The 22384-nt window shown below is 45.7% G+C and overlaps 1 protein-coding gene across 3 annotated transcripts in view; it reads right to left on the bottom strand.

Annotated features, from left to right (window-relative positions):
* Positions 1-22384, bottom strand: part of Reep1 (receptor accessory protein 1) — a 103239-nt gene that overhangs the window by 32581 nt on the left and 48274 nt on the right. For all 3 annotated transcript variants that reach the window (XM_029479011.1, XM_029479012.1, XM_029479013.1), the window contains exons 2-4: positions 20296-20368; positions 15313-15389; positions 4191-4311 (exon numbers count right to left, since the gene is read on the bottom strand). In XM_029479011.1, coding sequence (XP_029334871.1) covers positions 4191-4311; positions 15313-15389; positions 20296-20368 — 271 coding nt within the window. The remainder of the gene's footprint in view (positions 1-4190; positions 4312-15312; positions 15390-20295; positions 20369-22384) is intronic.

The raw sequence follows: 22384 nt of genomic DNA, 5'->3' as shown, positions 1-22384 counted from the left end.
CATCTGTTTGTGTCTACCACCCCTCCCCACTTCCCACCCTGCCTGTCTACATGCTGCTGGGGTTATAAACACAAGACCTCATGCTTGCACAACACTGAGCCATCTTCTTGAATGCAACTATTTTATTTATATTAAGAATGTATTTATTTACCTAGAGACAGGATTTCAAGTAACTCAGGCTGTCCTGGAAGACAGCTTAGGATGTCCTTTGAACTTCTGCCTCCACCTTCTAAGTGCTGGGGTTGCAGGTGTGTGCCACCATGCCTGGTTTTAGACAGTACTGGATGTTAAACCCCTGGCTCTGTGATGCTAGGCAAGCATTCCACTAGCTGAGCTACCTTCCCAGTCCTCTATGCTGAGCTTTTGTTTCTCTGTTTCTCTGAGATGGGCTCTTCTTTTATTTATATTATATATCTGAGTGTTCTGTCTTCATGAACACCAGAAGAAGAAATCAGATTCCGTTACAGATGGCTGTTAGCCACAATGTGGTTGCTGGGAATTGAACTCAAGACCTTTGGAAGGGCAGTCAGTGCTCTCAAGCACTGAGCCATCTCTTTAGCACAAGACCAACTCGTCTTATGCTGGCTGCACTGCTCTGGAAGTCCTTAGCTCTGTTAATTTCCCTCTCTTGTTCTTACCAAGGTCTGGGACTGTATGCCTGTGTACCACTGTTCCCAGGCTAAATTTGACAACTATTGAAAAAAGAGTCTATATAAAGTGGTAAACAGTACATGTAGAGATCTTATTATCTGCAGAATGACAGGGTCTAAATGTTATTTTTTTTAAAAAGATTGTTTTGATAATTAATTAATTTTTATTTTTATTTATTTATTTATTTATTTATTTATTTATTTGGTTTTTCAAGACAGGATTTCTCTGTATAGCCCTGGCTGTCCTGGAACTCACTTTGTAGACCAGGCTGGCCTCGAACTCAGAAATCCNCCTGCCTCTGCCTCCCNAGTGCTGGGATTAAAGGCGTGCACCATCACGCCCGGCTTAATTAATTTATTTTTTGAGACAAGGGCCTGGATGACCCTGGGTGGCCTGAGACTCACTATTTAGACCATTCTTGTCAGTCTTTGACGTGTGTCAGGAAGTCCACCTGCTTCCTCCTTCTGAGTATTAGAACTGGAGATATGTAATCTTTGAGGAGTTAGACTGCTAATCTTTTTATCTTTTTTAGTTTGTGAAAAGCTTTATCAATAATGACAGACAACATTTTTACATAATTTTACCACTTTTACTTTTTGGAGACAGGCTCTTATTTTGTGGCTCAAACTTGTAATCTTCTTGCCTTAGCTTCTTGAGAGGTAGGAGTATAGGTGTGAGCCACCCTGACCAGCCACTATATCTAAACATGTGCAAATATGCACTCCTGCGTGTGCATAGCATGATTGTGGAAGCCATATCTTTATTTCTCCACCTTCTTTTCTTTTTAAGACAGTCTTTACTGAACTTGAAACTCAGTAGACTAGCCACAGATAGCCACAGATGTGGCTAGACTATCCGTACAGGGAGTTCCAGGGAGCTGCCTTTCTCTGTTCCTCCCCTACCCACCAGCCCTGCGGTTACAGGCACTCACTGCCAAGCCTGTTTCTCCACGTGGATCTTCAGGGTCAGAACTCAAGCCCCCACACAGAACGGCAAACACTTTACTGATGGAGCCATCTCTCCAGCCTCAATGTTACTGATTTTATACCTTGATTTCCTTTAATTTTTTGACTATTGAATTCATCTGTCAGTTTTAACAGTCTCTTTGTGGAATCCTTAGGGTTTTACACATATTGAATCAGATCAGATGTAATCAGGAGTGACGTGACTTGCTCTCTTCCTGTCGTATGCATGACTCTTTCTTGTTTATCTTGCCTGACTGCTATGGAGAGACTTTCCAATCCTGTGTGGAGTAAGAGTAGTGAAGGCAGACACGCTGATCTCATCCGAGACATAAAGGCAAAGCTGAAAGCTTCTCCCAGCCAGCACTGTCTTGTCACACAGGATTTTTTTTATCATGTTGATGTATGTTCCTTGAACTTTGCCATGAATATGAATTCTTTTAAAAATATTTTTAGATTTATTTATTTTCTTTTCATGTGTCTGGATGTTTTGCCTTCATGTATGTATAAACATTATGTATGTGTATGTGGTGCCTGCAGAGGTCAGAAAAGGATGTTCAATTGCCTGGAGCTGGAATTACAGATGACTGTAAGCTACTGCTTGAGTGATGGGAAGAACCCAGGACCTCTGCAAGAGCAAGCAGTGCTCTTATCTCCTGAGCCGTCGCTCCAGCCCGAGGGATACTGACTGCTATCAGATGCTTTCACCTGCATGTGCTGGGAGAACTGTGCAGATTTTGAACCAATCAGATATTGCTGTACTATTCATGATACTAAGATGTGGAATTAACCCAGATGCTCATCAGTGGATGAATGCAGAAATATGGTATATATGCATAATGGAAAATTACTCATTTAACTCAAAATAAGATAGAATGATAACTTTTCTAAGCAAAATGGACCGAAATGGAGCACACTGGGTAATGTGAAATAAATACAAACACCATGCTTTCTTTCCTATGTGGGTGTTAAAATAGTCAGTCTAGACGCAGAGTTCAAGAGGAGAGGGAGCAGGGCCATAGAAAGTTGGACAGTGCTACAGACAGAAGAAATGAGCACTAGTGTTCCAAAGCACTGCAGGTGACAGGAGCTCACAACGGGAGGTGGGGTGGTAGGGTGGTGGAGTGGGTGTGGGTAGGGGTGGGAAACAGAGAGAAAGGGCAGGGGGTGGGGATAGAGGAGCGGTGGAACTTTCCAAAAACAAAGTATTAAGGAATGAGACCTGCTAATTGCCCTGATTTGATCAGCACGCATTGTGCAAATGCTGAAATATCACATTGTACCTCATAAATATGTACAAGTCCTGTGTACTAATAGTTTTTTAATCAGCACAAGTTTTATGCATGAATGAAATTATCCTGCACACATCCTCCATGCACACATACAATCAGAATAATGAAAGTGAAATGTGAAAACAAAAAGAAGCTTACAGGAATAATGTTGGAGGTGTGTTGAGATAGCGTCTCGCTGTTCAGCCTTGTCTGGCCTGGAACTTACCTTGTAGACTAGGCTGGCCTTGAACTCATAGAGATCCACTTGCCTCTGCCCCCTGAGTGCTGGAATTAAAGCTATATACCACTATTTTCAGGGAGTTTTTTTTTTAAAGGCCTTGGAGCTGAATGCAGTGGTGCAAGCTTTAATCCCAGCACATGAGAAGCTGAGGCAGGAGGACCAAGATGAGTTGCAGGCAAATCTGGGCTATTCAGGGACAGTCTGAGCTACAGAGCAAGATACTAGTGGATAAAGGCATGTGTCAAGCCTTAGAATCTGAGTTCAGTTCTCAAGACACACGTGGAAGGAGAGAACCATTGGTCTTTGCATGTGCCATGGCGTGCATGCACCCATACACAATAAATGAGAGAGAGAGAGATGGGGAGGGAGGAAAGAGAGAAAGAGAGAGAGAGAGAGAGAGAGAGAGAATGAATGAATGAGATTGTAGTTGGTCTTTGCTACTTTGTAGGTTTTTCTTTTTCCCACCCTTAACCCCACTCCCCAGCTTCACCCCCTATCACAATATCCCAATCTAATTTCTTTTCTTTTGGTTCTTCTTTGAGCTAACAAACTAACGACTACTAACAAACATCCAACAACCTCCTGAATGACCACCAACCACCAACTCCATCTCTTGGGACCCTAGCATTTATAAAATTTCTGAAAACTTCACAGGATTGTAAGCATCACACAATCAAAGACACTATCTGCAGGGGATTACAACGGAAACAGATTCTCATAATATTTCTGTGTTTGCCTGGTTAATGTTTATGAGTACACTGTAACTGTTTTCAAACACACCAGAAGAGGGCATTGGATGCTGTTGCTGGGAATTGAACTCAGGACCTTTTAACCACTGAGCCATCTCTCCAGCCCTATTCCTGTGCTTTTAAAAGAATCAAAGAAACTAAAATTGCAGAAGGGATATTATATATATATATATATATATATATATATATATATATCACTATTAAAGGAAACCACTTACCTGTTGAAGTAAAGAACCACAAGGGGTCTCCTGCAACAGAAAAACCCTTTCTACACAGGGCTTTGATTTTTTCCCTTGCTAGAAGCAGCATCAGTTACCTTTTCTTTTGAAGACAATGTGGGATGAACAAACTTCCTGTACAGGAGGCTGGATCCTTTTGTATAGGGAGACAGCAGCCAGGCTACAAATGCTATTTTTAGTTCATAATAGAATGGAAACCTGGAAAGATAAGAAAATATACCTTCCATTAGGTTCTCCGCAGCACTGTTTAAAGCTTGTTTAAAAAAAAAAAAAAAAAAAAAGACCGGGATTGGCATGGATGCCCCCCCCCCCCATCTCATACAGGTATGCCAGGTTCCTAGAGTCCTCATCCTCCACCTGCGGAAGGCATGTGCACACACATGCACTTCTACACACTCGAGACCTCGTCCTAAAAGCCAACTCATGTTTCGTTTTGATTCTGTTTCTCAAGAGAAGCAGGAAGGCCGGCTCACTTCAGCGGTTACAGCATGGCCTTGCCTGGCAGCAGCTAACAGCTTCTGCAGGGCTATGCTACCTGGGGTTGGCACGTTGATCCAGCTGCAGCTTGTAGACTCAGAAGGTCAAGTCTGTGTCTGGGCACTGGTCATTCAGCCTTCACTGTTTGTGGCCAGGAGACACAGAGGCCAGGCCAGGGGGAACTACAGCAGGGTGGAGCTGGCAGGGTCTCCACAATGGTCAGGCACCTCTTTCTTGTTTCAATAAAGGCAGGAAGAGGAGTCCAACTCCTACCAAGCAGGAGAGTCCTGCTTCCTCTACTCAATGTCAGGCAGAGATCTTAATCTTTTTTGTGTGTGCCGAAAGAAAGAAGAGTGAGGGATAACATACATGCTGGACTCCCACACACCCTCAGGCCCATTCATCCATTTGTCCTACAAACACTGGCCCCCACTGCACCTATCTGTGCCATCTTATATAAGGTGGGGGTTGGAGGAGTGGCAGAGACTCCCTGCAATCCTGGAGCTTCCAGACAGAGACAAGATTCTGGCATCTTGGGCTGAAGAGGGAGTGGAGTTGGGAAAATGCTTGCTTTTGCAAGTGTGATGAGCTGAGCGTGATCCACAGATTGAACAAAGAAAAAAAAAAGCCAGCTGGTGTAGCGTGCACTTGTAATCCTAGCAGTGGAGAGGCAGAGACAGGTGGATCCCTAGGATATTGGCCAGCCACTTTAGCCTACTTGAGTCACAGGCCGTTGAGACCCTGTGTTAAAAACAAAACAAAACAAAACAAAAAAGTCTATGTGCCCCAGGAACCACATCTGAAGCTGTTTTCTGTTATACAAATACATGGATGTGTACCTTCAGAAACACCAACACACACACACACACACACACACACACACACACACACCCTCCTTCAGAAACAGCAAGACACAGAGAAAGAGGATGGAGATATGAGGGGAGGAGGAGAGGGAGGAGAGGAGAAGGGAGGAGAAATAGTCAGATGTCCTTGAATTTAGGGATCCAGCTAGAGACTGATAAAATAACATCAACCTGAGACAAGTGTCCTGGTGTGTCTCTGCTACTCTACGTCAAGTCTGATAAAAATGGAAAAGCCAAGCCCCTCAGGTTGATGCAGATCACTGGGGCCATGGTGTGGTAAGCAGAGTTTAACCCAGATTTCAACCCCACCTCTCCAGTCTCTAGCTGGTGCTGTGAATAACCTGCACAATTGCATTGACAGTATCTCGAGGCTTTGTTGACTCTGGAGGAAGTGTCCTCGTCAGGGTAAGCCACTTCCTAGATCTAGCCAAGAAAGAGCTCCCAATACAAGCACAGGCTCCTTCTGAGCTTTCTTACTTTTTTCTAATATTTTACTTTTAAATTGTGTGTATGTGTAACTATGTGTAGGTTTATGCATGTGAGTGCAGTGACTCTGGAGGCCAGAAGAGGGCATCAGATCCCTCTGAAGTTATAGTTACAGGAGATTGTGAGCCACCTAACATGAATGTTGGGAACCTAATTCTAGTCCTCTGCAAGAGGAGCAAGCACTCTTAACTGCTGAGCCTTCTCTCTAGCACCCTCCCAACCCTGGAAATGAGAGAGGGCTGGTGAGTAAGGAAAAGGTCTATGCTCAAAGACCTTTAGCTTTCACATGCAGGCCAATAGTCTAGAGCCTGCAGGATCTCATACTCTCAGCCACTGTGAGTATGCTTGCATTTCCCTATACCAGGACCAGATAGCCAGAGATGCTCCTATCTCTCAGAACCACTTACAGTAGCAAACCCAAATCTTTCTCATGGAACCATGCTGACAGCAAGCCCCGTTTCCACCCTCTGCCTCCAGAACCATCCCGGTACCTCCTCTAGTGGCCTTGTGTGAGGCTGCACTTCCTATTACTAGGGATCTTTGATGTGGACAAACATCTCCCTCCTGTCAGCCATTTTCAGGTCCTCAAGTCTGACCACACCTACTTAAAACAAACCCCAGGTATCCTTACTTAAAATAAGATGTGGTGGATAAAAAGGTCTCTTACGCTAGTATGAGGGGCCAAAGAGTAAGTCTTTCCCAGGCATCCTTCCCAGATGAAAGAAGCTAAAAATGAAAGCAACCCCTAGCGAGTCATTTCAGAGCCCTTCCAAACTCATACAGCTCCCTCTCCTCCGTCAGCGGCCCACCTCACCAAAGCCTCTCTCTTTCTGGCTTTAGCAGGCTCTTCCTGAGTATTCACCAGTAACTGGTGTGGGGCGGGGTGAGAGTGGGGCGTGGTGAGGGTGGGGCGAGGGTGGGGTTCTTCCCCGGCAAAGTTGTTTCATCTTTCACAGCTACAAAGGACCAGGGCTGAAAGAGGAGAGGCGTGATTGATGCTCCCCACCCCCAGAGTGGGACACGGCGCTCATTAATAATGGAGGAACTTTTGTTTTGAAGACAAATTATTAGGCAGTCCAAGGGGAAAGCTACTGAATCCAGTAAGTTCACATACCAGCCTAAGAAACACAGACAGTCCCAAGGACAGCCATCACACTAGAGCTCTCCTAGTTATTGTGTAAAGGAAATTTTTAAAAAGTAGGTCATGCATGCGCATATTTAAGAAATGCTAAAGAATCTGAAAGCATACAGAGCTTCCCTCCCACCCAGGCCCTCTAGACTCTCTTCTTAATCTGTCTATTGCATATCTTAGACTAGGGGCTAGGCCTACTCAATCAGGTGGGTCCCTACCTGTGAGTCCCTTAACTGCCTGTTGGTGGCATTCCTCTGTTCTCTATACCTCCTACACCTTGCTTTCCCTAATCTGCACAGAATCAACAGTATACATTGGGGGCCATCTCATACCAGAACATGGAAAGCTCCCGTCTCTTTCATAGCTTCCTATACATGTGTAAATATCTCCCGGGGAAAGAGATTGATGACAAGCATCCATCATAAGCCAAGCTTCCAGCAAACCTCCCAGTATGTGCTTCTTTCTGTATGCACACAAGTGAGGCTATGGTCCGGGTACTCAGGAGTGGATTATCTGTATGCACTTTGTAGATAGCAGGCAACCGTCATTTAGATCTGAGTAACCACACTCTCACTGCACAGCCAACTAAGAGCCTCTGTCCCAGGCTACAGGGTTAGCATTTAGGAAATGCATATGTCTATTTGACCCTCCCAGGGGCCCCTCTGGACTGCCCAGCCTACCTTGATTCCCTGAACCATTTGCTATATAGATCACTTGGGTTTTTTTTTAGAATCTTTTTAGCATAATCCATCCACCCACATGGAAACAGCTTTTAAAAGCTTCAGCAAGAAGTCTGAAAAGATGTCCCTTGCTGCCCAGAGGACCGGAGTTTGGCTCCCAGCACCCATGCTGGGAGACTCACAAATGCTTACACCTCCATCTCTGGGGAATCTGACACCCCTTCTTCACACATGCCTATAACGAGTGCAGACACACTCATACGCTCTCTCACACACAAATACACTCCTAATACCTTTAAAAAGCAACAATAAAAAGTTTCCTGTTTCTGGACCTTTTGGTTCATTCCTTGGGCCTTCGCTAGTCAGACCAACAGAGCACACAGTTCAGTGAAGATTCAGGTGGAAGTGTTTGGTGTGGCCAGTAGGTCTGCCTTTTGAGCACTGTCCCCAACCTGATACCAAGTAGCTCTAGACTGTATAGGAGGCCACTATTAGGCAATCATGTCTATCCTGGTGATGGAGCCTGGTTTGTCTCTTTTTCTTTTTTGCCTCTCTCCCTATCTCTTCCTTCCTTCCATCTTTCTTTCTTTCTTTCTTCCTTCCTTCCTTCTTTCCTTCCTCCCTCCCTCCCTTCCTTCCTCCCTCCCTCCCTCCCTCCCTTCTTCCTTCCCTCCCTGCCCTCCCTTGACACAGGCCTCATTTCGTAGATTAGTCTGGCTTTAAACTCACAGAGCTCTGCCTTCCTTGGCCTTCTGAGGATTGGGATTAAAGGCTGTGGGGTTGGAGCCTGCTTTGACGATACCCAGGCATAGGGAGATCAATGGTTTGTAGAAGAGCTAAAGCAGAATGAGTTTTCCTTTTGGGGAAAGATGGCATCAGTATCCAGAGCACTAAAAAGGAAGCCACGACAGCCTTTTAAACTCTTCTCAGGACGTCGGCTTGGGGCTAAGAGGAGGACGTACTTCCAGGCTTCAGCCCTTGAGCCCTCAAAAGGCTTGGGATAGTCAGGGGTAGTGTAGTGGGCATGGTGACAGTTGCCCATAAGTCCTAGCACTCGCAACGCTGGAGCAGAAGGATCATGAGTTTGGGGCCGTCCTAGGCTATACACCAAAACCTTGTCTCCAAACGAAATTAAGGAGTAGGGATGCTGCTTGGCTGGTAGGGTGCTTACTTGGCATGCATGAGTGCCTCCATCCCGGCACAGAAGGTGCTGTACACCTGTAAACCCAGCAACGGGAAGGTGGAGGCAGGAGGATAAAAAGTTCAAGGTCATCTTCAGTTATATAGAGAGTTCTAGGCCATCCTGGAGTACATACTCCCATATATACATAGTCCTAAACATATATTAAAATTAAAAATGGCCTAGCAAACACAGGAATGGATGTTCACAGTCAGCTATTGGATGTATCACAGGGCTCCCAATGGAGAAGCTAGAGAAAGTACCCAAGGAGCTAAAGGGATCTGCAACCCTATTGTTGGAACAACATGATGTACTAACCAGAACCCTGGAGCTCTTGTCTCTAGCTGCATATGTATCGAAAGATGGCCTAGTCGGCCATCAATGGAAAGAGAGGCCCATTGGACTTGCAAACTTTATTTGCCCCAATATAGGGGAATGCCAGGGCCAAAAGAATGGGAATGGGTGGGTAGGGAAGTGGGGGGCGCTATGGGGGACTTTTAGGATAGTATTGGAAATGTAATTGAGGAAAATATGTAATAAAAATATTAAAAAAAAAAAAGAAAGACACACATCTTGCATCCATGTTCAAATAGAATGCTAAGAAAATCTATCTAAGCAAGGTAGTACTCTACACAAAATGAAACCAGAGAACCTTATTACATTGATTAAAATAGGAATTTAATGTAATGAATTATAGATGCTGATATAGAATATCATTATGTTGATCACAGAAGTATTAATCTCCCATGTGAACTTGATAAAATGAACATGAGCTTGTATTCTATGCAAATCTACATGTATTAGAATTACCAATAAAATTACAGTATTAGTAAAAAAAAAAAATTAAAAATGAATGATTGACTGGTATATGTTCTTCTCCAACTCCTCGGTGCTCCCAAATAATCTTAGGCTCAAAACTGGGGTGCTCTGAAAGTCAGTTAGGATGAGATCATCATGAAGTCTCTGAAAGTAAGATGAGAGAGTGAAACAAAAGGCAAGTTCCTGGGCCTTTGAAGTATCCTTAGAAGACAATGCTGCCTGTGGGTTCTTCCGCACTCCCTGTCTCCCATGTGTGCTCCTAGCCACGGCAGCCCATCCTTATCACAGGGCGAGGACACTAAAGTGGCAAGGGATGCTGGTGTGTGAGGGCAAAAGCTCCAGAGATAAGCCCTCCTCAAGGACAGGATGTTTACAGGCAGAGCAAGCTGTTCTGTGGCTAAGGAAGAGTGAACAGACCTAATCTACCTCTCCAAATGGTGCACACGAATGGAAATCCGGCCCTTCCTCTTTGTCCCGGGACTAGGCCAGTCCTGGTTCCATTTCCTTACTCCCAGCCTACACTTCCTTCTCAACAAGCTCTGCCTGTAAAGTTCCCTGATTTTAAAGCTCAGGTTTGGCTCCAGAGTCACTGAGAAGGAAGCTCCTGCCTGTCCTTAACAGTCACACTGGAATCTCAAGACTTTATCCTCTCAGCCACCATCAGTGCCATTCCATTTTGCCCTGCTCTGTGAATTTCCTGTGATATGTTTCTGCTGATTGGTCGATTGATTGATCCATTGTTCATTTATACATGTGTTTGTTCCATTGAGAAAAATCCTGTAGAGGTGTAGGTGGAAAGGCATAGGCAGAGCAGGACAGGTGGTTTTAGTTCAGTCCCTTTCTTATCTAAGCAATGTAGGGGAGGGAAGGGTTCGTTTGCCTTACACTCACAGTTTGTTACTGGAGGAAGTCAGGACAGGAGCTTGAAGTGGAAACCTGGAAGACTGCTGCTTGCTGACTTGCTCCCTTGTAGGCTCATGTTCAGCTCTCTCTCTCTCTCTGTGTCTCTCTCTGTGTCTCTCCCTCTGTCTCTCTCTCTGTCTCTCTGTCTCTCTGTCTCTGTCTCTGTCTCTCTCTGTCTCTCTGTCTCTCTCTCTCTTTCTTTCTTTTGGTTTTAGAGCTTTACTGTAGAAAGGCAGGGAGAAAGGAGAGAAGGTAGAGAGAGGCCAGCCATAGCCACGTGTAGAGAAGGGAGAAGGGAAAGAGAGAAGGAGGGATGGAGAGTAAGAAAGGTGAGGAATTGAAGAGTCAGCTACCTTTCCTATACAATGCAGGACCACCTGCCAAGAGGTGGGCTGCCACACTGGGCTGAGCTGTCCTGCACCAGGTAGCCCGCATCACTATAACCCCCTACTAACATGTCCACAGGCCCATGATGATCTAGGCAATTCCTCAATCTATGCCTTCTTCTCGAATGACTCTTTTTTTTTTTTAAGATTTTTATTTATTTATTATATGTAAGTACACTGTAGCTGTCTTCAGACACTCCAGAAGAGGGCGCCAGATCTCATTACGGATGGTTGTTAGCTACCATGTGGTTGCTGGGATTTGAACTCTGGACCTTTGGAAGAGCAGTCGGGTGCTCTTACCCACTGAGCCATCTCACCAGCCCCTCGAATGACTCTTAAACTGTGTCATGTTGACAAAGCCAACTAGGACAATAGGTTAGACAAGTCCTTGACCTTAGAGAACTGAGACAAATGGGTGAACCCATAGCAAGGCCACACGCTACAATGGAAGTGTGGACACAGTCCTTGTGGGCACAAGGGCATTAGTGCCTACTAAATTCACTCTTGTTGCTTACCCCTCTCCGGAGTTTTCCTTGCTATATCTTTGGTATCACCCCAAACATCACATGTTAAAAGCAAACTTCTAAGAAATCTTCAGAAGTTATCCTTTGGTGGGTACAAGTGAGGAAATGGACTCAGACTGAGTGAGCCTTAAGTTTGAGAGGGGAGGAAGTTGAAGTTTCTAGTGAGAATAGAATGGATTCTCCCAGCCACATGAGAGGGCTCCCTGAGAAGTTGGCTCCACCCTGGGCTGGGAGCTGTTCTTGAGGCCCCACACTTGAAAGCGTGAATGAGTGGAAGGATAAAGTAAAGGCCTTGGTGAAGAAAGGAAAGGCAGGGACGAATTGTGTGGAGGAAGGTGTGTATACATACTACATGAAAGGAATACAAGACCTTAGAGAAGGGGTCAAGAGGCAAAGCAGAGAGACTTCAGGCAGGGACAAAAATAATGAGATGGGTACTAGTACCCATACCTCAGTGGGTTGGGAAATGCCCTGAATGGGTGTCCTTCCTCCTGAGGGCTGCACACAGCGCTAGTGCCTGGACAGACTCTGCACACCGGGTTCTATAAACACTCACTTAACTGCTTCTTCCATCAAGATAGAACACACACACACACACACACACACACACACACACACACACACACACAGAGAGAGAGAGAGAGAGAGAGGGAGGGAACTGTAAAGAGGGTTGCCTGGGGAGGGGGCAAACCGAAGGGAATGGGTAACGGGTGCAGAGTCCTGGAGATCCCTTAATCCCTTCTCTGCAGAGCTGAGGCCTCCAGAAGGGCAGGAGACCCTCACTTCCCACCCATAAATACCTAGATGCCATCAACTAAGAGAGCCAAAGAAGGGGACAGGTGAGGCCTCCACTTGACAAGCAGGGTATGTGGGGGTTCTACCCATCCTGCACGAACACTCCAGACACACCTGGTACCAAATATATTCCTACTATAGCCAGGGTTTTGCCCATGACCTCCCCCTGGTGTTTTGTTCCTGAATACCTTACATGGCAAAAGGACTTACAGATATAATGAAGGTTGCTCTCGGCTGACTTTAAGATGGGGAGATATCTGGATTATTGGGGCCAGCCTATCCAATTACATGGTATAGAGCTAACCCAGATCTTCTGTTGGAAATAGAAGACAGAATCTGAAGCCTGATCAAGGATCAAGATGCCATGGTGAACTTGCAGAAGAAGGGAGCAGTGCATGTTAAGGAAATGGAGCCCATGGTCCTACAAACACCATGAATAAAATGCAGGCAGCAACCTGAAAGACTGGGAAGTTGGACTCTTCCCAGAGCCTTCAGACCGAGCCCCGCTGCCCTACACTGTGATCCTGGACTTGTGAGGGTCTGAGCAGGGAACTAGGATCACCCCACTCCAGCTTCTAGCTTGTAGAAATGGCAGAATAAGAACCGTGCGTTCCTTTGAGGGGTGAGAGCTGTGATAATTTATCATGTTAGCAAAAGCAATCTTATATGCCTTACCAAATAAAAATCAAATTGGCAGAGCTAGGTGTGGTGGAATGCCTTTAATCAGCACTTGGGAGGCAGAAATAGGTGGATCTCTGTGAGTTCAAGGCCATCATGGTTGACAGAATGAGTTCCAGGACAGCCAGGGATACATCATGAGACCCTGTCTCATAAAAGCTGAAAAAATTATATTGAGGCAATAAAAACATAGTAGTTGAGTTCTTACTATGTAGGAAACTAAAACTGTACCATGGCCAGGGGGTAGTCCAGCAACTAGACAGGAGCAAAGCCACCATTAGCCAGCAAAAGTAGCAAGGTTATCATGTTGATATACCAGGAGGCGCTCCTGAGACTAACACTGTAATCATGAGAAGGAGCAAGGACAGCAGGACAGAACACAGCAGTAGACAGAGGGAGCCTTAAGGACCCAGGACTGGATGACTCAGGGGTAGGACACACTATTAATGGACTACCCACTCATCGCTGTCCTGGGCCCCAGCACCTTCATCTCTACAGGTGACACAGAAGCTGCTTGTGTAAGCTGCACACAATTGTCTGATTCCTTGTGACAGCGTCTGTGTTCATAGGAAGATAAGGGATGGCATAGCAGGGTCTGTCTCTACTCACGGAGGCCCAGTCCATCCTGTGTCACACTATGAAACAAAACTACAGGGTGCAAATGAAAATATCTGTCAACTCCCTTAAATATGACAGGACACTAGATATTATTATTCCCCATCTATGAGAGAGATCTCTATATCAGTAATGTTTTTAATTGCACCATTGCTAAAAAATAGCTATATTAACTTCTTTTGGGGGTAGAGAATTAAGACAACGTTTCACGTAGCCTAGGCTGGTCCTGTACTTACTAGGTGACCAAAGCTTATCTTGAACTCTTGATCCTGCCTCTGCCTCCCAAGTGTTCAGACTAAAGAGCTGTGTCTAGCAAGTGTACTGTTTACAAGTGAAAAAAGCCAACCACTAAATGTCCATCCAAAGGACATTAATTGGGACTGAAAAGATGGCCCAGTATTTAGTGCACACTGCTCTTTCAGAGGACCTGAATGTGGTTCCCAGCACCCTTGCTGGCCACTCTCGGCCACCTGGGGATCTGAGGTCCACTTCTGGCCTTCACAGGAACCCATGTTCATATGCACATACCCACTCCCCAGAGACCTACACACAATTAAAAATAAAATAGATATTTAAACCCTTTTAAAAAGGACCCTAATTATATAAGTTACACTTCATCTAGACCATGAGATATTATGTGACCACTGAAAAACAAGTAGATACATTTATGCTCATATGAAAGTATTTCTAGAATGAATTCAATAAACAAATAGAACTGTTATGCCTAATATTATTATTGAAAAGGAGAAAATGAAAAATGTAAGCACCACACATCTGTAACTCCATCACTTAGGGACCATAGAAAGAGGGCTGGAGTGGTAAAGACCAGTCTAGGCTACATGGGAGATGGCTCGGTGGGTAAAGGTGCTTGCGACACAGGGCTGGCGACCCGAGTTGATCCCCAGAACACACATAAGATTGGAAGGAGATAGCTGACCCCACAAAGCTGTTCTCTAACTTGCACGTGTGCCATGGCATGCCTGTGCTCATGCATACATACCACATACAGATCCCAGGCAGCACACACATACATGCCTACACAGAGAATAATACATTTTAAAAATTAAAAATGTCTGTGTCAGTGTGTGTGTGTTAACATATCAGCAATTGTTTTGAGTTTTGTTTTTTGGAGACAGGGTCTGTCTATGTCACTGGAACCCGGGATGGCTTCGAACTCACAGAGGTCTGCCTGCCTCTGCCTCAGGAGTGCTGCCATTAAAGGCATGTTCCACTATACCTGGCACCCACAATGTTTTAAGAGGAGATACAAGTGTGGATAGTGGTTATGGGAAGAGCACATGGGTTGGGAGGGAAATGTGGTGTTTTAACTGCATACTTAATTTGTAGTGTTGGGCTGAGCTACTCCTGAGCTATAGGCTCGGCCCCTGTCATTGAGTTCTTCTATACACCGTCTCTTTCCTTCTTTCACACATGGATACATTACCAACCTCATTTGTGGAGAAACTCTTGCTTGTGTCGTCTATGCTACTTCTCAAGTGCCTTATACAACATGGGCTTTTAGGGATCTCAAGATGCTCCAGTTAACATCCCAACGTTGGTCCTACTCCTGTGATCCCAGGAAAGATGGAGATCCCTCCCCACCTCTCCCCACCACCAGGCAAAGCTGCCCTTGGAAATATCCCAGTCCCTGGAGCACTTACCAGCAAAGGAAGATGTCTGTGAACGTCTCTGCCGTGGTGAAGAGGGCAAATATAATCCAATACATCATCCATTTGACCTGTTGACAGGAAGGCAGAGTTGGTAGACAGGGTCATTGCTGCTCAGTGCCAAGGTAGTGGACACTGAGGTGGCCCCAGGCAGTGCCACCGGCACCTGTCACACTTCCCTAACTCAGGGACAGTTCTGCTCCACCACACCTTGACGCTGAAAGCAAATGGCTGGTCTGCAGTCAGAGCAAGCTTACAAGCACAACCCTTGGAGGAATCATAGATTTAAATCCAGGTTCACTATGTCTGAGATCAAAACCCCCAAAGATCTGGGGAAGGAGCCTGACAAACTGGCTACAAGTTCAGGAAGGGAGAACCTCAGAGAAGAAGGGAAGCCAAGAAGAGGAAAACTCCTAAAATGGACACTATAAGCTGTCTTCAAAGTCTTGGCCTGAATCCCAGTGCTTAAGATTCTGAGGCAGGGGGATCATGAGGCTGAGGTCAGCCTGGACGACAGAGCAAGAATCTTTCACAAAAATAACAATGCTCTTGGCTGGACCTTGAACTGCAAAGAACCAAAGTAAGATTTTCAAACAGGGACTTCAGTATGTATATAAATGAAACTTTTAAAGAAAGGCTCAGGATTAGGAAAACTTGGAGAAGACTGGGTGTCCTATGGATGCCATAGTTTCAAATTATCCTGGTGCTTCAGGTATCCTTCGTAGGTCAGAGAGAACCTCTCAGTCAAAGTGTTGTTTCTATAAGGATGTGACTAATTTATTCCCTGGGAGGCACACCTGAACTTTCACTTATTCCTGCCCAAAGACTATGTTTAATATTAGTAGACATATTAATTATATTTAATTAATAGTACTTAATTATACTAATTAATAATAAATTAGTGAAATATTAATTCCAACAGTTTCAGTCTTGAGAAAGGGTCTCACTCAATATTAGTGGCTCCCCGAGGATGGTGACCACTACACAGCCAATAGGAATTAACAGAGTTATTCAGGACACTGGGATAGGAAGGTCAACAACTGTAATTGCATGCATCCTTAAAAAGGGATTCTTCCCAGTGATGTCAGAGGGAGCCATGCCTGTCGAAGACTGCTCAGAGATGCAAAACCACTGGCTCCAAAGAATGAGTAAGCTGTGTGTGCTGGCGAGCAGCTGCCACCTGGAGCCACAGACCAGTCAGAGACATTCTCTCCTTCAGAGACTGCAAAGAGAAACAGCCTTGCCTGTGACTTCAGCAATGGAATCTAATAATGTATGCTGTTCTATGCTGGGAAGTTCATGGTAACTTGTTACAGTGACAATAAGCTAATCCGATACTTTGTATGAAATTTAGAATAATAATGAAAGAATATAAAAATGAGAGTATAGCCAAAGGGAGTTATTCAGCGTTATAAATATTGGTAGACACAAGGGAGTTATTATTACAGTCTTCAAATTTTGCATCATCCTGGGCTAAAGAGAGAGCTCAGCCATTGAGAGTACTGGCTGCTCTTCCAGAGGACCTGGGTTCAATTCCCATAAATTACATGGTGGCTCACAACCATCTGTAACTCCAGTCCCAGGGGATTTGATGCCCTTTTCTGGCTACTGAGGGCACTGCAGGAACATGGTACACTTAGGACATGCAGGCAAAACATCCATACCCATAAAATAAAATAATATAAAATAGCATTATTCAATAACCTATGTTTTTGTACATATTTTATAAATTACAGATAATAAATATAATTTCAGGTATAACCAATTTAAAAACAATAAATAAATATGTTTAAAAGCTAGTTCAAGAGACCACTGACTCTTCTCAGAGAAAATGATCTGAAGCAGACCTCAGGGAGCGGCTGTAGAAAACGACAGGGGATCTGAGTTGGGAGATGGCATGGCCCTAAGAATGATGGGCACAGTCACCAACTGGGCATGAGAATTGATGCAGCTGGATAGTGAAGGAGGGCTGGAGTCCCAGGAAAGTTCCAGGTCGTCTCCTATACAAATGGGGTTATGAGGTGCCACAGCTGACAATCATATGGAAGAAAATCTTCATCAAGAAATTCAAGAGATCGAAATAGAATAGATTTCGGGGCTGCACTGAGGGTAGGTGTGGTTGGGAACAGGGTGTTGGGGGGGCAGAAAATATTGAGAGAAATGACTGGAATTGGGGGCATTTCAATGGCAAGGTGGAAACCCAGTGCAATGGAAACCCCGTAAACTCTCCGAGAATAATCCTTGCAAAGACTCCTAGTAATGAAGGACAAGGGGCCTGAACCAGCCATCTTCTGTAACCAGGCAAGGACTCAAGTGGAGGGATTGGGACACCAACCCAGCCACAAGACCTTCAACCTACAGCTTGTCCTGCCTGCAGCGTGTTCTGGGACCAGAGCCTAACAAAACCAACATCAAAGAGCCCGGAGAGGGTTCACCCAGCAACTGATGGGGACAGATGCAGAGTCCCACAGCCAACCATCGGGCAGCCCAGGGAGCCCCGCAGAGGAGCAGGAGGAGCCAGACGTGTCAGGGACACACAGCCCACAGAATCAACTGACTGGGACTCATGGGAACTTAAGAGAGCAGGGAACCTGTATGGATGGGTCTGACCTCAGTCCTCTACTTATATGCTATGGATGTGGTTTTTTTTTGTGGGAATCTTAACATTGGGAGCAGGGGCTGTTCCTGACTCTTTTGTCAACTCCTTTCCTCCTGTGGGTTGCCTTGTCCAGCCTTGATGATGGTACATGCCGGGCCTCACTGTTGCTGGGTCTTACTGTAGCTTGTTATCCAGTGTTTGGTTGATGTCCCTGGGATGCCTACCTGGTCTTTTCTGAGGGGAGGTGGAAGGGGGTGGATCATGGAGAAAGGGGAAGTGGGGGGGGGAGGAGAAACTGCAGGCAGGGTGTAATATATGAGAGAAGAATAAAAAGAAAGAAAGAAAAAAAGAAAAGTAATTCCCTAGATCAAATTGGCCTGTGGCCATGCCTATGAGAGACTGTCTTGATTGTTAATTGATATGGGAGGGCCCAGCCCACTGTGGGCATCGCCAATCCCTGGGCAGATGGTACTAGGTGGTATAAGGAAGTTAGCTGACCATGAGCCCAAGTGAGCCATCAAAACAGCCTTCGCCATGGTTCTGCTAGACTTCCTTGGCTGTGAGTGAGTTTCTATGTTAGAGGCACTCCTGCATGGCTAGCAAGCAGCCTGCCTTTAAGATCCTGCTTGAGTTCTTGGCCTTGCTTCTCTCAGTGATGGACAGTCATCTAGACGCATAAGCCAAATTCTTTTCTTCCCCAAAGTTGCTTTTGGTCAAAGTGTTTTCTTATTTAAAGTTTTAAGATTTCTTTTTGTTTTTGTTTTTTTTTTTAATTCCTGTCTGTCTGTCTGTGTCTCTGTGCCTTGCTTGTTCTCTCTGCATGTGTGTGTGTGTGTTTGTGCATGAGTGTGTAGTAATGTGTGTTTAGGTGCTTTCAGAGAGCAGAAAAGGGCATCAGATGCCCTAGAATTGGAGTAACGGGTGTTGAGAGCCACTTAACCCAGGTCCTCTGGAAAAACAGCAAGTGCTCTTACCACTGAACCATCTCTCCAGCTCCTAGTCCGAGCATTTCATCACAGCAACAGAAATAAAATCAAACAGACCACAAGAAGGAAACATGAACCGTGTGAGTGCACATGTGATATGGCACTGAGCATGCTAGAGTGGGGGCTTTGAGAGTACTGGGCATTGAACATATGTGACAGTGTGCGTGTGTGAGGGGCGGGGGGAGGAGGCAAGTCTCCCCGGGTACTCCTCAGCTCCCATCTCCCAAAGCCAGTTTTACCCAGAAACCTTCTAACCTTAACTGCCAAGCTCCCCCATGGGGAAGTGTGCACACCCCAGCCAACAGACAGCTGTTCTACTTGTCAGTTAGGTCTCACTCGAAATGAATGAGCTGCCACTCTGGCCATACACCAGGCTCCTATGAGTTTAGTTGGCACAGGACGATTTACCAGGGTTTGATCTTGCCCAGCTGCCTGAGAGCGTGCTCAGCCCCTGCCCTGGAGCGGATCAGCCTTGAATTACAGAGACCTCAGTAAGGCCTCCCTCCCAGGCCCAGCTGCTGAGTCCCACAGGTGGGGAGGGCTCAGGAGGGGGAGCGCTGGAAGAAGAAGCTGCCTATTGCTTTAGCCTGGGCTGTGTCAGTTGAGAACTGGGAGCCTCTGTGTTTGCAACTTTTTGGCTATTTATAGCATGGGCACAGGGCTGTCCTCACACATACCAGGGATGGGCCTCCAGAAGTCACCCACTCTGGGTCCCCTGTTAGGAGCAGCTGAAGTAAGTGGTTCTGGGAACTGGGAGCAAGGGGGCTGGGCTTTGGTTGCAGTTGAACTGGAGGTGTTCATCATAAAGACTTCTTGGGAAATCCATGAAAATAATGACTTTCAAGCTAGCTCTGAATTAATCCGTTCATACTTTAAAAGGTTTTACTTTTCCATTGCCATGGGCTCAGCTCTCTGCCAAGTGCTGCAGAGAGATGGTTAGGAACACCCCTATCCTCAAAGAGCTGACACACCAACCAGACTAAAACTGGTGTCAGAGGACAGACTGGAAGCGGGTCAGAACCAGCGAGCCAGGTAATAACCCAGGTCAGCTGGCTTCTCAAACCTGTGTGCCGTCTCTGGGGGAAGAAGGTGGTCTGTGGTCTGTGGTCTGCAGTTCCCCGGGTGAGGGAGCTGGCCAGAGAGATGAAGTCACCATGGCACCCGACCCCTAGTCCCAGATTCAGTTTCTCCTTACAGTTCGCTGCTTTCCTCACTTTGATACTTAGGGTCTGGACAGGGGACAGCTTTGGATGGGGACAGGACTTCTGAGAACTCACATGAGAAGGGTGATAGGTTCCCTTCTGCCACAGACCCAGACTAAGGGACATGTTCCTCTACCATTCACACTGAGCCACACGCGCCCCCCCCCCCCCAGTGAACAGCTTCACTTACATATTCTTTAATGTCCTTGGACTTCACAGCCTTGTATGAATAATATGCAGGATAAAGGGTGCCAAATATAAGCCTGCAGAGACGAGACAAAGGGAAAAGAGAGACATGATTTTCACCCATCCTGCTTGATGGAAATCGTACATCACTTCCAGGGAACCATTCAAGCCAGGGAAATGACTCCCCTGAAGGTTTCCTGTTCACTGCTACATCATTCTTAGAAACACCTTCTCCTGAGACAGCCACCCACACACTTCCTTCTATCTTGGCTTGGGCAACATGGAAGGGTGACCAAGAGTTATGGAGGTTAAGACAGGAGGAGACAGCCAGCTGGGCAGCTAAGGCTCTGTGGAAAGATGGCTTCCTCTCCTGATGTTGATCTCCACCAGCAGATGCTGGAAGCCTAGGATCATTGGATTTGACCTCAGCATCTTGCAGCCAGCATACGCTTTCATATTCACAAATCTAACCAGGTCCACGTCTCCTCCCATCAGCACACCTCCTCTGCCTTCACTTCTCTCACTAGGGTCAGTGAGTAGTTAACTCTCAGACCTGTATCTGAGATCCATCTTCAGGGGAAGATGCCCTGCCCGTTCTTGATACCTTACCTTTGTCAATGCTACTTTCTTCTGGAATCTTCCCTGTCTTTTATTATTATTATTATTATTATTATTATTATTATTATTATTATTAATTATTATTATTAATACCTGCCCATCCATTAGATCCAGACTCCCACATGATTCTCTGGACACCCCTCTGACTTCCCACACTAGCTCAACCCTTCCCAATGAACTTTCTCAGCATCATGTACATAGCATCACGGTGTTCTTTCACTTGGCACTTTGATAGGCATCTCACCAGTGAACTATAAATGCCCCGAGGGCTGAGCACAGGTCCTCATTATTTGCTCTAGGCGGACCTCAACCTGAAGACCTCCTTGGCTCAGCCTGCCGAGTACTGGGGTTGTAGGCATGCAACTCTATGCCTGAGAACAGGTGTTTTAAAAATTTATTCATTTGTGTATATATTCAAATGGGTACTATGACACACATATGGAAGTCAGAGGACAACTTGTGAGAGTCAGTATTTTTTCTTCCACAGTGTGAGTCCCAGGGATTGAACTCAGGTCATCAGGCTTGGCAGAAAGCACCTTTACACACTGAGCCATTTTACCCACCCAGTATATATTTATGTTTCTGAAACAGAGTCTCACTTTGTAGCTCTGGTTGGCCTATGTAGACCAGGATGGCCTCAGACTCTCAAGAGTTCTGGCTGCTAATGTCTCCTGAGTTCTGGGATTCAAGGTGGCACCACCACACACAGCCTAATAGGTATTTTTAAATGAACAGAGTGTCAGACCTAGAAGGGCTTCATACTTTTGCTCAAATGACAAAGCCACTTGCAACTGTCACCTCAGTGCAAACTGACTGGGTACAAGAGCTACACAGTCTCAGATCTTAAAGGAGCTGGCAACCTCAGACAGAACTTGGTGATCCATTCTTGTTATTAAAGATACCATGCTGAGAAAATCCAAAGTTAATACCTATTAGGCATTTAGAGTCATAGAGAAGAGATGCAATTAACCAAGCAGGGGATAGCTTTACCAGGAGCACTGTGGCTGGGGACACCAATGTCTATGGAAAATAACAGAACCAGGTCAGTTCTGACACAGTAGAAAGGTGTGTGTGTGTACAAATGCCTGTTTCAAGTACTTTACAAACCTTGTATCTTAGACTTCTCTGGCCATAGAACCCCCCTCATGCACATAGAGCCCCAATGCTTAGAGAGGCTGGCCACTTGCTTGCCCAAGGTCTCATAATCATTAAGGAAGGGGTTAAGCAGGGGCTGAATCTAGATACTCTGGGCTCTTCCAAGCCTCATTTCCTGTCACCATTGGCTGAGATGAGAGGCATAAGAATCCAGATAAGCGAGAAAAGGGGATGAAAGAAAAGGGGCTGGAAGGAAGAGTAAGGATGGCAATGGGAGTGAAGGAATTTAAGAAGTAGACAATGCTGGGTTATGGTAGTACTGCTGGACATGGTGCTGATGCTGGACATGGTGCTGATGCTGGACATGGTGCTGATGCTGG

Source organism: Mus caroli, chromosome 6, assembly GCF_900094665.2.
Source record: "Mus caroli chromosome 6, CAROLI_EIJ_v1.1, whole genome shotgun sequence".
NCBI lineage: Eukaryota > Metazoa > Chordata > Mammalia > Rodentia > Muridae > Mus > Mus caroli.
The sequence above is the reverse complement of the archived record's forward strand: the minus strand, read 5'-3'. Positions and strand labels throughout refer to the sequence as shown.